The 13968-nt window shown below is 44.9% G+C and overlaps 1 protein-coding gene across 3 annotated transcripts in view; it reads right to left on the bottom strand.

Annotated features, from left to right (window-relative positions):
- Positions 1 to 600: 600 nt before the first annotated feature.
- Positions 601 to 13968, bottom strand: part of zfpm1 (zinc finger protein, FOG family member 1) — a 94294-nt gene continuing 80926 nt past the window's right edge. For all 3 annotated transcript variants that reach the window (XM_034533977.1, XM_034533979.1, XM_034533978.1), the window contains 5 exons: positions 7639 to 7741; positions 6926 to 7177; positions 5681 to 5914; positions 5300 to 5542; positions 601 to 5216 (listed from right to left, as the gene is read on the bottom strand). In XM_034533977.1, the coding sequence (XP_034389868.1) occupies positions 2599 to 5216; positions 5300 to 5542; positions 5681 to 5914; positions 6926 to 7177; positions 7639 to 7741 (3450 nt within the window). In that variant the 3' untranslated portion in view covers positions 601 to 2598. The remainder of the gene's footprint in view (positions 5217 to 5299; positions 5543 to 5680; positions 5915 to 6925; positions 7178 to 7638; positions 7742 to 13968) is intronic.

Here is a 13968-nt window from a genome sequence, read left to right as displayed (position 1 = left end):
TCTCTCAGAACTTGTTTTAATTTCCCATGCATAGTTTGGACAAGAATGTAATGGTACTGAAATGAAAATATGGAAATAAAAGTGTTGACATTCATTGTGATTTTCTCCATTGTGGACATCAGAAGAATCATTAACAAAACATGTTTACAACTAGGAAAAAAAGGTTTTAGGCGAAGGTTAAACTCTTACAGAAAGTCCTTCAAGGTGACGCACTTTGGACGGGGAAAAGTTCTGAATAACATAAATACAATACAAAAAAGTCCCTAAACCTAAAACATTCAGCACATCTTTATACAACACAGTGCAATTAAAAGGGGTTAAGTTCAAAAGATGATTTTCCAGCACTCAGTTCCTCAATTTGTGACAAGTTGACCTGAATCTGTGACTTTCTTCTGCTTCTTCTCTTTCACTTTGGACTGAGAGTCCGACCAGCACACTTGTAAACACTTAGCAGGAAGTCGGGTCTGGTACAGTGCTGCTTCAAACCACCACAGAGCACAAAATCAACTAGGAATTTTGAATCGTGTTCAAATAAATCCTACATTTTTACATTTGTTTTCCTTGTCCTGTTGTCCCTCATGAGTGATCAAAAAAACAATATTTGATTAGGTGCATGTTTTCTACTGAAAAGCTACAGTCTGTGTTGTTAGGTTTACAGTTTGACTGACGTTAATATTTTATCAACATTTTTAAATATTACTGCAGGCAAGAAAAATGCTATCTGCTAATATTATTTTCCCAACTCTGTGTTTCTACTTGACCATAAAAGTCCAATTGTGTCTTAGAGGTTGTTGTACATTAACAAGTGTCAAATCCTGGGGGAAATGTTTATTCTTTCAAAATTGTGGATGAAAAATGTGTAACAACCTCAGCATCTGGATGCAATATTGGCTATTGGCACTTCCAATTAAAAATTAAGTCTGGACTTCAAAAAAACCTCAGATGACCCTTAGCAGTTTGCATCAATATTTGAAAAATGAAAAGCCTTTCACAGTTCTAACTAACACTGTATTGCAGCTGCTACAGCAGCATGGGAGCATGAGTGTGTGTGTGTGTGTGTGTGTGTGTGTGTGTGTGCATGAGTGAAAGAGCAATAAAGTGAGAGAGCAAAAGGACAGTCTCTTTCTCACACACACCATGGACCACAACGAGTGGCTATTAAATATGTGTGTACTCTCTACTGTGTGACGCGTTGTAATAATATGTGACTATTCCCTGTTATGCCTTCATTCCCGGACAGAAACACAATCATTTAAAAGAAACATAACATCTTTTAAGATGTGTATTAGACAACAAAGCATGTTTTTATGTTTTGTGTATCGCTTAGTATATGTATGAAATGGCAGTCCAACAAATGGTATGGAGGCTGGTAACTAAAGATAAAAAATGTATTCAAAATGTTGATTTTGTTTACCCTAAAATCTGTGAATTATTATCACAAAAGTATGAGTGTGGCTCTGTTCAACTTTCTCTTGTGAGGATCTGGAAGTGAGGAAGCTGTTCTGATCTAATCCTGTTGCTCATCAAGAGGCTAAAAATAAACAGCGCGGGTTTTCCACCTCACCGTCAATTAAAAACACCAAACGCTAACGTGATAACAAGGTGATTACTGTGAGAAGATATTACATATCTACACTTAGAAAATACACTTCAACACACCCAGATCCAAACAGTTCCTTCCAACAGTATGAAAAATATACAAATAAAAAATACAAGTACTCTCAGACACTAGGTAGGTAGTTTTCTGTTGACATGAAATCAGTGAGGACTAAAAGATAAATATTTCACAGTTTTTTCTCCCTTGCTTTTTAAAGAGAAAATAAGAATGTGTGTGTATGAAAGAAAAGAACAGAATTGTCCATTTGAAATATTATCCTTCAGTAATTAGTAACATTGTGATACCACATATTTGTTTTTCAGCTAAATTACTTTAGCTTCTATAGTAAGCAAAAAAGAGCCAGTGTTGAAACCAAAAGCATTATAGAATTCTTTTTTTCAGACATCATACAATATGCACAGATATTAAAAACATTAACAATGATCAAGTCTTTTCCACACAGGAGAAACAATTCCTCTGTTTAAGTCTGGAACATTAAGAGCTCAGGAAAAGACTGGAGATTCATCATAATCAGCATCATCATTAATGTATCACCATCAGTCAGAAATGCCTCCATCAGTCAGAATCTAATTACTGACACTGTTCAACAGAGACGGAAAACAGGCTGTTGACTTCAATGTTTTTAACGTCCCATAATACAACATAATGTGAGGCCTGGGAGTGGTAGATGTGGAATTGGTGGCGGGGGGGGGGGGGGGTGATCTAGGGGACGAGGGCACACCAATGTGTGTAGGTAGCATCGGTCTCTGCTCTTAGTGTGCTACAAACTTTGACCCATCAGCGAAAGTATGTGAGTAACACCACCTGCTAAATCTGCTCTGCAGCAGTCGGACATCAGGCGCTGCCAGGTGAGTAACAGTCATTTATCGTCATTCATGTGGCCCCCCTTGTGGGAGGACTGGCAGGGGAGGGACAACTGACGGAAAGCCTCCACCCAGAAAGACAAAGGGAGAGAAAGAGGAGGAAGAGAAATACTGAGTTCACTTGACATGTTCGGCACTGTGGGAAGAGCAGTAGTATTTCTTGTGAGCTATGAACGTGGAGAGGCTGCTGAACTTGATGTTGCAGAGCCGACAGAAGCGGGAATTACCGTTCAGGACAGGGGAGATCAGTGTGGATTTGGGGCCGGTGATGGGGGCAGGCTGGGACGTGGGGACGGGATGGGAGGCCATCGTCGGGAAAGCCTTGTCTGGAAGGTGGGATGACCCCACCGTCTCCCTCAGGGCCTCAGGCACAGGTGACAAAGTCAGAGAAGGAGCCCTCGGGGGAGACACGGGCAGAGGTGAGCCAGCCAATGGTGATCCACCGCCAGCTGAAGGGCTGCCGTTTACCAGTGGGGAGGCGGGAGAAGTTGTACCGCTCCTTGCCTGGCCATTGACGCCATCTCTATGAACTCGAGAGACCAATCTGGGCTGGCTGGTCGGGGTGTTGGAGGTGGTTGCAGCAGGTCCATCCCTGGGACTAAGGCTGGGGCTGCGGCTGACTGCACTGCCTGGCTGCGGTGGCTGAATGGTTACAACAAGGCCGTGGGTAGTCTTGAAGTGTTCCATCAGGTCACAGGTAATGAGCCTGTTAGGGCAGTATGGGCAGACCACCTGAGAGGAACTGGCGCCTTTGGCTCCAGCCCCTGGGGTGGCTGCAAGTGTGGTGGTTGTATGGGAAGGAGATGTGGCATCAGAGGCAGGTAAGGCAGAAGGGTGAAGACTGGAGGATGTGCCTTGAGCCTGGGAAACCCACTCAGCAGGCAGTGCTTTAGCCTCCATAGGGTGCAGATGATCCGGGTGCTCCTGCTGAGGCCTGCTTTTGGGAGAGGTAGAGGCCGAACTCTTGAGCCTGTGAAGCTGCTCCAAGGTATGGGGCTGGAGGGTGGTAGCAGGGCAATAGTAGGTTTTATGAGCCAGGTAGTTCTCAATGCTGTTGAAGCTGATACTGCAGGCGGTGCACTTGTGGTAGTCTGTAAGAGGCAGGGCAGGGAGAATACTGCTACTGCTGTGCCGTGGAACCTCTCTCAGACGGGGCCTCTTGCTGAGGTCAATCGGGCCATCTCCTTCAGGGCTGGAGCTGCCCGCCCCACTGGGAGAAACTTCTCGCTTTACTGCCAAGCCCAGAACGGTGGGGGATGGTGCAGAGGCGGCAGCAGCAGCGGCGGCGGCAGCAGCAGCGGCAGCAGCAGCGTTGGCTAAGGCTTCAGTTCTGGCCATATGAATCTCGTACATCTTCTTCCTCTTGCGTTTGCGGATGGGCTGGGGAAGGAAGGCTGCTGCTGTGGTTGCCTTGGCCATGTGTACAGCACGGTGGTTGGATGGGTCATGGCGTGAAGCGCAGTAGAAGCGTTTGTGTACAGTGTAGTTTTCATGACGACTAAAGCGGATGTTGCAGGCCTGGCAGAAGGTTCTATTGGGATCGTCTTCTTGGTCCTCCGCAGAACCACTAGCAGGACTCTGGCTGCCTTCACTTGCTCTTCCCCCTCCTCCTCCTCCTCCTCCCACACTACCACATCCACCTTCCCCTTCAGAAGAGGAGGATATTCCCTCTCTAGGGGGTTCTGTCTTTATTTCCACCACCCTCTTGGCTTCAGTTGCTGCACTCCCTGCAGGAGGGTCAGAGTCAGTAGGAGAAGCAGAAGCTGCTCTACTTGCTGTTCCACACTGAGGAGATGCGGACGAGCCTTGTGCCCCACTGGAAGGCATCGTGTCTGGGGCTGCATCCCTTGTCGATCCAGGGCCTGAAGCCGAGGCTGCACCTTCTCCGTGGTGCCTACTGGAGCAGTACAGCCTCTTATGTGCATAAAAGTTGTTGATGTTGTTGAATGTGATATCACACTCAAAGCAGGTGGCTCCTTTGTGAGGGGGAGTGGCTCCAGCTGTAGGTGCAGTTGGTCCAGAGGGGAAGAAGGTCGCTGGGTTGTTCTGAGGAACTGTCTGGCCCTGTTTCAGTCGGCTGTGGACCATCTCTGACATTTTAGCCAATATTTCTGAGGCCTGAGGCAAAATGGCTGCCTCAGGATTAAACATGTACTGAGGCAAGAACATTGTTCCTCCAGGAGGAACTGACCCTGTGCCTCCCACATGTGCAGGGCTAGAACCAGGGGTGGGACTAGTTGGTTCTGCCTTCACAGTTGCGGTGGCTGGACTCTTCGGAGACGTTGGGGAGGAGGATGTGGTGATTTGCTTCTCCTTTGACTTGATTCTTGCTTCTTGATTTCCCTCCTCTTCACCAAGTTCCTCTTTCTCTCCATCTTCCATAATCTCCATTTGCTGCTCATCTGTCTCGGAGTCTGAATGAGGCTCCTCTTTGATCTTTAGGTCAGTGGTTGGGGCACCCTGAGGACTGTAGTCTCGAGGCGTGGCTGAGCCGCCGTTGGCCCCAGGGCTAGAGTCTGGTGTAGGGACACAGGCTAGGGGCTCCCTCTCCTGGGGAGACAGCTGGGGGTGGTCAACTGATGATGGGGTACTCTGGCGGGGAGTGGGGCTCCTTTCAGCTGGGACCCTAACCTCTAGGTGGGTTCGCACATGCTGCTGAAGCTGGGCAGGGGAGTCAGAGTTGTAGCCACACACTTGACACTTTAACACCACACCAGAGTCTCCTGGACTGAGACCTGAAGAAGAGAAATTAGATTAGTGAACAATAGTAGTAGCTTACATTTGAATACATTTAAAATGGAAGATTTAAACAACTTACCAGTGGACAGGGGCAGCTTCGGCAGGCCTGGTCCTGGGGAGTAGACCTCACTGCGAGATCCAGGCTGGCACACCATGTGGCTGGTGACCAGATGGCTGTAGAGGATGTCTCTTGTGGTGGAGACAAAGCCACAGCCATGACAGACTCCATTCAGTGTGTCCGTGTGGACTTTGAGGTGGCGCTCACAGTTTGCTTTCGTGGTGAAGGCTGACAGACAGATGAGACAGACAAATGGACGTTCACCTGTGGAAGGACAGAGAGGGGCACACAGTGAGCTCCATCTGCCAGACAATCTAATGAACTGGTTGATGAATACACACTGGTTAGGCCTCAATGTTCTGACCCTATATGCCAGTGGCATACAGTAAGTCTTGCTCTCACCACTGTGTGTGCGCATGTGGATCTCCAGTGAGCTGGCACTGGGGCAGCTCTTGTTGCACTGTGGAAAGGGGCAGATGCGTTCATTGGGGTAGGACTCCTTGGGTTTGTCTTGTGGCGGGGACGAGGCTGCTGCCGGCTGCTTTTGACGGCTGGCGCAGTAGTACATAAGGTGGGCCTGCAGATTCCTCTCACTGCGGTACCAGATTCCACAGTCCTTGCATGGGAAAATGTCCTCTGATAGACAGCAGAACATACATTTAGAGTTAGTTGACTGAACAGAAACACAAATCCGTACACTCGCAACTTGATGAACTGGAGACCTGTTTGACAAGCTGTGGATGTTAAACTTGAAGTATCTCAAGTGCTAAATGTGGGTCTAATTGTCTAGTCTTCACCTGTACCCTAATTACAAAGATGTGAATATACCTAAAGTATATGCTTATATCAGAGACACCTTTTTTCACAGCTCTAATAGATATTGACTCATGCACACACACTTGAACATACACAAGTGTCAGGCAAGCGCGCAAGAACAGACACACACACACACACACACTCCATTGCTATAAGTATCCAAAGTAACATTGAACAAATATGTATCATACATCTTATCATCTGGGGTATTTTTTATAACATCAAAATAGTTTGTTGCAGTGTTACCAGATCTAGGAATGTGTTTTCTTTTATTGTGATTACTAACAGCCACAGCAAGTGTGTGCGTGCGTGTGCATGTCTGGGTGCGTGTGTGTGTGTGTGTGTGTGTGTGTGTGTGTGTTCGGGCATTCGGGCATCAGCTACAGACATTACAGCGCATGGCAGGAGAGTTAAAGAGCTGCAGCGTCACCTTGTGGCCAAAGATATCATTGCAACTTTAAAGACATGCTAAGTAAGTTATGGCGTGCTAAGTAAGTTATGGCGTGCTAAGTAAGTTATGGCGTGCAGGCACTGACTTATATTGCATTGATCAGAATAACAATGCCTGGATAATAGATATAAGGGGAAACTGTTCTGGATGTAATACTTTAAAGGCCATATATCTCAGGTTTCTTGTGCATTTTAAAAACACATTGTTTCTCGTATCGTTAATACACTTTGTATATAGATGATTAAAATTCCAAACCTTCTGACATGAATTAGAAGCAGCTTGCATGTACACACATATAATGTATACTATATATATCATTTATACTATATAATTTATACAACAACAAAAAGTTATTCCCATGCCTTAAATACAACACTCACTATTGACAACAGCAGTAGCCAAGATGGCTGCCATGCCAGCTTGCTGTGGGAGGAGTTGGATTTCTGATAGCAGCGCCGGTGAGTACAGTGACTCCTCCTTCGCCCCAGGTGGTTTCTGGGTGACGAGGCTGAGCGGCGGAGAGAGCGGGGTCAGCGGGGAGGAGGAGGAGGAGCCCGGAGGAGGCGACAGGGAAGCCAGGAGCCTTTGGCCAGCCGTGAGCTCTCGAGTCACCTTACAGAACAACTCCTCGCCTGAAAACACACACGGGACATCCCTTGTTGGGTAAGATATGGTAGCTATGAACTTTATGTTTTATGTTTTTTATACCAATTAATGATACTTTGGGTGTTTGCCTCAAGATTGGAGATATTTTGACTTGTAGCAGCAAAGTAAATGCATATTAATATTCATATCATTGATGATTACATGCATGTCCTCGTACGTCCACAATAGCCAAGCCGTATATGCATTTATAAGCAGCATATAGGAGGCCGAGCAATTGGCCCGCTCTGAACACACGTTCCAAAAGTTTCAAAGAAACGTAAAATGTTATGGGAAAACTGAACGAGGAACAGTTTCTCAATGACAATGACTGAGTTATCTTAGTGGAGTTGGTCAGAGGCTACCAGTGTCAGACTGGGTTTATACATAGAGTCAGACATTCAAAGCAGCAGCATTATGACATATTCAGGTGACATGATGGTGGTGTCACCTTGGCTGTAGATGGTACAGTTGGCAGCGGACATGTCGGAGGTCAGAGGGAGCATACTCATCCAACAGTCTGGGTCTTCACACACCAGAGTCCACCTGGAGTTCTGCACACAGACACACACACAGAAAGGAGATGAGGTTGGTCAGACTCATCACAGCTGAGCTGTACAGTACAGAATGCACAGCACAAGTTAAGGAAACAATGGAAGTCTTGGTTTGTGACCATTAGTGCTGAAACAATTAGTTGAATCAAATAAAATGTAGTCATTTGTCCCAGCTTCTCTTTTATATCATTGAAAAAAGTCTTTGTGTTTTGGACGAGTCCGACCTGGTGCTACCTTAAACTCTGGGAAACTGTGATGGGATGTCTTAACTATTCCCTGATCTTAAATAGATTGTTATTCTTTACAACCCACCATACCTGCATTCTAACAAATGATTAACTGTTCACAAATGATACTACCAAATGGCATTCTCTTTGAAAATGCTGATGATATACATGACATGTTTATTCATGTAACTGTTCCTGATACTAGCAACACACTGTGTAGCGCTGCCCCCCTGCAGGTGGGACTCTAAGTGTCAATTGATTCACTTGTTTCAAAGGGAAACAAATCACATGAAACAGAGAGACACTCTTAAAATACATGCCATTGTCCCTTTCAAGTGTCCATTCTCTTCTTTAACTGGGCTGCTGTATGGTATGCAGACCTTGAGATAATCAGAACCCAGTGTGGCCAGTAGTAAACAGACGCTTATAAAAAAAGAACGGCAGCGAGCGGAGGATGATTACAACCCAAGAAGGAAATGAGGAAATGAGGGGAGCACGGGACGAACAAAGCCACATGGGAAATAAAGGAGAAGAGAGAAGAAAAGGAATAAAAGAGGAAGAGAGAGTGGGAGGAGAAAAGGAAGAGAAAGAAGATCTGATGAGGTCGACGGGCCGCTATTCAGACGGCTGCCATAATTAGATCCACGGTGAATACACTGGACAAAGAGTGGAGAGTCAACATCTAGTGTCCGTATGTGTGGAGGTATGAGGAGAGGGAGGGAGGGAGAACACGTCAAACACACACACACACACACACACACACACACACACACACACCTGTGTGTCCGGAGTACAATCTTGTCTTTGTTCATGTGACAACCCCTCCCAGGACACAGGCTTATCACATGTCTCCGTGAAACACACACGCAGATACACTTTTATGCCACTGTCACCAACGGTTTTACTGCAAATTGCTTCAAATGTCAACTTGAAATGTCTCGAGGGCGCAGCAGAGTTGCCCCGTCGCGCCCGACATGGAGCATATGTGAGTATGTTTGCTCTGCCTATCCCTGCTCTGAAAGTCAAAGGTCTCATCGTATTCAACAAACGCCATTAGAAAGCAGCTCGTCCAACTGTCCCTTCATTTGCACAGCTTCTCAGTAAACTGGTGTGATGTTTGGGTTGCGGGGAATTATGGGAGCAACACAAACAAAGGTGAACATAAGCTCATGCTAAAATCACTGAAATCACTGCCCTTTACACATCGGATCCCTTTGTAATGTATTTATGTATTTAATGGTGTCGCATCGAGCTGCTGTACAGTGTTGTACTATAGTGTTTGCTGTTGAACTGTATTGATAATATTAGGCCACTAAATATGGTCAGAGACTCCAGACGCAATGAGCTCTGGAGCTAACTCTAGTACCTTTACATTGAGGTCACTGAAATGGGGATTAACGGGAACTGTCCCTGGTAAATGAATACATATAATAAAATGAAAGATGTGGTAGTATTCAGGAGACGTCAAACATTACTTTAAGAGATGCACGGTTAATACCATAACTACTGTGGTGAAGGTTCCCCCTGCAGATAACAACTAGTGAGAACACCAATGGTTATCAAAGTGGTGCATGCGTGTGTACTGTACTGTATGTTTGTGCGTCTGTTGTTCTAACTTCTAACTGACAAGATGGAAGTGAATAAGGAAACTATTCTGTGGTGTGTCCTCGCGTATCTTATATAAACACAACTATCTCAACAATTTAAAAGGGAATACAAGAATAACTAATGAAGGAATACAATGTATGATACAGCATGTGATGGTTGAGTCACTTTTTTTTTTAATCACACCGACTGTGTGAAGGCACCCCAGTATGTATGTTTCAGTCTGTGATGCAGTACAGATCAGTCTCCACCAGGGGGAAGCAGCCCCTCAGTACTCGACAGAGTCCTCAAACCAGACTGAGAGCAGTTCCAGTCTGTCAGGGTCAAAGTTGACATCATGGTGTATCCTGCTAGTCTTAAGTGTTTCTACTGAAGGTGGCTTTAATATCAACGCCCCTGTGAGTCCTTTCTTGGCCAACATGTTATAATATATTCCATAAACTTGAGCTAAACTGATATCTGGACAACATATATTCCCTGTCTGGAAACAAAAGTGTCTGAATTAAATATTCTAGCAATGATTTGACCAATGGGAGCATTTAAAACCTCTAAAGGGGGGAAAGTGCAGTCAACAAACATGTTTTTCATTAACTACCATTCTGCTATTTTGTTCTATTTTGCTTCTATAACACATCTTCTTTCAGACTAGTGGAAAGAAAACATCCAGAATACTCAATCAGGTGTTTATTTTACTACTTTGTGTCTATAGATTTCTCCTAAATTCACCAAAAGTTACCATTAAAGAATGCCTTGTTTGCATATTTAAACATAACATTCATGGAAACTTGCAAAAAAGAATTGTCTCAATGTAATGGTGATATTCAATAGTTCAAATGTTTACCCTATTCATCTGAGGTGTTTCCCCCTGAAAGTGAATCATTACTTTGTCATCAAATACGTATTCATTGCTTTGTGTTGGAGCAATTCAACAGTGATTATTACTCCTTTGTGTTGTCAAAACTGCAGAATTGAAAAAAAATGAAATTAGTGGGAAAATGGACCTTCAAGTTATTACCAAAGGGATTTGTCACCGTCGGTCTGGGAGGAGGAAAACTGGATAATATGATAAGGGAAGTGTGTTTCATACCAACTGGCACATTTCATGCATTTAGCCCAAAAAGGATTACTCAGACTGATGAGTAATCTAAATGAACATGTATCTGACTTCTATTCTTTCCATCTGTAATTAAGTACCAGAAACCTGCTTCCCCTCCCAGTCAAGTCTTACCTAAATGCCCTTCATCAGACAACTACAAGGAACTCAGAGAATACATACAATCCTCTATAATATTCATGTTATTAATAGAACATGTTTTGAAAATGTGAAACTGTATCAGTATTAGATACAATTGTATCAGTGGTTCAAAGCAGCCATTGGTTTTCACTCATTTCTGTATAATAGAAAATATATTAGTAGACTGCATCGCTACTGTATTAATGTTTTTTAATGAATCAAATGGAAAAACTAAGCGCTGCCGAGATAGACGTAAGTAAATGGGGTGTAACAGTGTTCCCCAATGTTATCTTCAGGAGCACAAAGATAAGGAAGGAAGAACACAAATGTGTCCACTTTCTGTTTTTTGATTTTTTTCAAATCTTTTGAAACAATTGAAAACTGGAGTGTTTTACCCGTTGATGAATGAAAGAATTGTAAAAAGGGAACAAGCTCAAAACGTGACGAAGTGTTGCAACTCTCCATCTCTTCCATCTCGCTATAAAAGGGTCAACAAACAAAACTGGAAAACCATTGGTATGGTCCTGAAATAGTCAAACCTCCCATCAAATGACATTAAAAATAAGAGAGAAAAAAACAATACATCATGTGAGTATATATGTACATTCCTAATCTGCACCCTGCCACTCTGGGATGGAATCTTTACTTGGTGGAGTATGATCAGACGGATCCAGAGTTACATCTCTAAATACCTGCAGAGGAAGTTCTTTAAAGGTCTGGAAGACAGCAAGAAGCGAGAGGGGAAGGACAGAATGAAGGAAGCCTCTCAGTCTGTAGATGGAGGCAGAGCATATTGGATTTCATGGGGAACTAGCGCTGATGTGGAGATACTGCTTCTTTTGTTTTAATTTGTAACCCAATGCTGGAGCCGTCTGAGCTGTAAGTACTGCTAATTTGTTTCAGACTAATTCATCACGGCCACGGCTTTGGAATTCGCCATGATAGGGCGATGGGGAGAGCTCAGTAGTGGAAAACACACACACACACACACACACACACACACACACACACAATATATACAACTCACCCACAGCCTTGTTCTTGAAAAAACATTAAGTAACTCCTCACTGTGAGTGTGATCCATATTGTTTTCATTGACAATAAATAACACTTTCATTAAAGGTCAATGGTGTCCACTCCCTTCTGACCTCAGCTACATTTGTCTTATTGTAGTCAGATCTTTACTGTCCTCGAGGACAAAAGACACGTAATCCACGGTATCTTTGGGAAAGTTATTGATCTATAGTTATGTACCATCATAAATGTTTTCATGATGTCTGATGTCTGAACAGAGAAACAGTGAACAAGTGTCACTCGGGATCATATGTGAGGACTGAAGGACACTATTTTGAGGGCCTGCCTGTGGACTCATTGGGATTCAGGAAACAGTGTAGGAACTACAGTAGAATGCAAATATAAGCACCTCCATTTACATGCTGGCTGAAGTCACATTCAAGCAGCATGTCCTCAATATGACTTCAAGGAGACACGGATCAGTTGTCACTTTGAGAGAGCGGACATCAAGGGTTAAACAAATAGAACTAAATGGCAACATAACCACCGATTAAAATATTAGATTATCTTCAACGTCAACCTGCATCAAGAAAAGCGTGCTACTTTACACCCTTTACAGCCACGAATACACACACACACAACACAGCTACACATGAGATAATGAGAGGCACAGTGCCAGATCACACTGTGTGTGCGTGTGAGTGTGAGTGAGTGTGTGTGTGTGTGTGTGTGTGTGTGTAATTAGCCAGGCCAGTGGAGAACGCAGAAGCCAAAGATGTGGGGGGAGTTAAGGAGAACGGAGAGGCTACCGGATGGTATCAAAACCCCTTTTCACTTCTCTTGGTCCGGTGCCGATCTCATTGGCTGGAGCTGCCGACAGTCACCCGAGGAACGTGTCTAGACCCACAAAGAGTCAACCTGGGCCGAGAGGGCCAAACTGTGCACCATCAAAAGGCAGAAAACTCTACAGACGTGAGACTCAACCAACTCAAGCACAGTGTTTCAAGCGCGAGTCGTGTGCATGGCTGGTACTGGCCACACCCCTATCAATAAGGACCATGACTGTGACTGGGCCCTGACCCACAGCGGTGAAGCTGGGTATTGGACCTTGACACATTGCATTGAGCAGTAGTTTGGAGAATGGAAAATGGACTTGCACTTGTATACTTGTATAGCGCCCTTCTAGTCTTTCGACCACTCAAAGCTCTTTTTCACTCCATGTCGTCCATGTCAGGGACGACCTGCTCTACCTTCTGAGACCCAGTTGCTCAGGGGCTTGAAAGGGGCTGCTTTTTGTATTACACAAAGTAAGGCGTCATAAAAGTGTGGGTATAAAAAAGTCAGGTATCGCATTGAAACAGTATTTAAACTACAGACGATCAAGGAGAGGCATTCATGTAGTGTGTGTGATTCCTCTTCAAGAGTCGAAGGAGAAGATGAGCGCTGCTTGGAGACTATACTGGAAGTGTCAGGACTGCATGGCGTGAGCAGTCACAGTCTGGAGACAAAAAGAAAGATGGAGGGACCAGAGGGATTGACCAAAGCTGTCAGACTCCTGGTATTTCATAAAAACACTGTGATCAATTTGAGATCTTCAGGTCCCCTTCTCTTCCTCTTGTCTCACCCTAACTATCCATCTATCAGTGAGCTGTCAGGCCTCCCCGGCAGAGCTCCATCTCGGTTGAGAGCGCTGCCTTAAGCCCCATCAGCCGGAGGAGAGTCTTTGAGCTGCAGTCTAAGCCCCTCGCCCGGACCCCGGTCCCCTCATGAATATTAACCAGCCCCGAGCCCGGCTTTAATCTGCCTGATCCCCGCACTGCTGCCGCCGAGACGATAGCGAATCTAATTATTTGGTCTGATATTAACCCCCCCACACCACCACCACCACCACCTCCAGCACGCGCACATACACCACTCCCACTCCCACTGCCCTGTCCTCACCATACATGCTGTAATATTCGCGGATGTGTGCGTTAGTGCAAACAGACACCGGCTGAACTCCAGAGCTGCCTTCTTTTGCAAAAGTCAGTTGACATAACAAAAAATATTCATACACCATTCATCCACACACACACACACACACACATACACCCCTCCACCTCCAGCGCAGCCTGCAACGCCCTCTCCTTATCAGGCCCAAAAACGCC

Source organism: Cyclopterus lumpus, chromosome 6, assembly GCF_009769545.1.
Source record: "Cyclopterus lumpus isolate fCycLum1 chromosome 6, fCycLum1.pri, whole genome shotgun sequence".
NCBI classification, from domain to species: Eukaryota; Metazoa; Chordata; class Actinopteri; order Perciformes; family Cyclopteridae; genus Cyclopterus; species Cyclopterus lumpus.
This window is presented reverse-complemented; position numbering and strand designations above follow the sequence as displayed.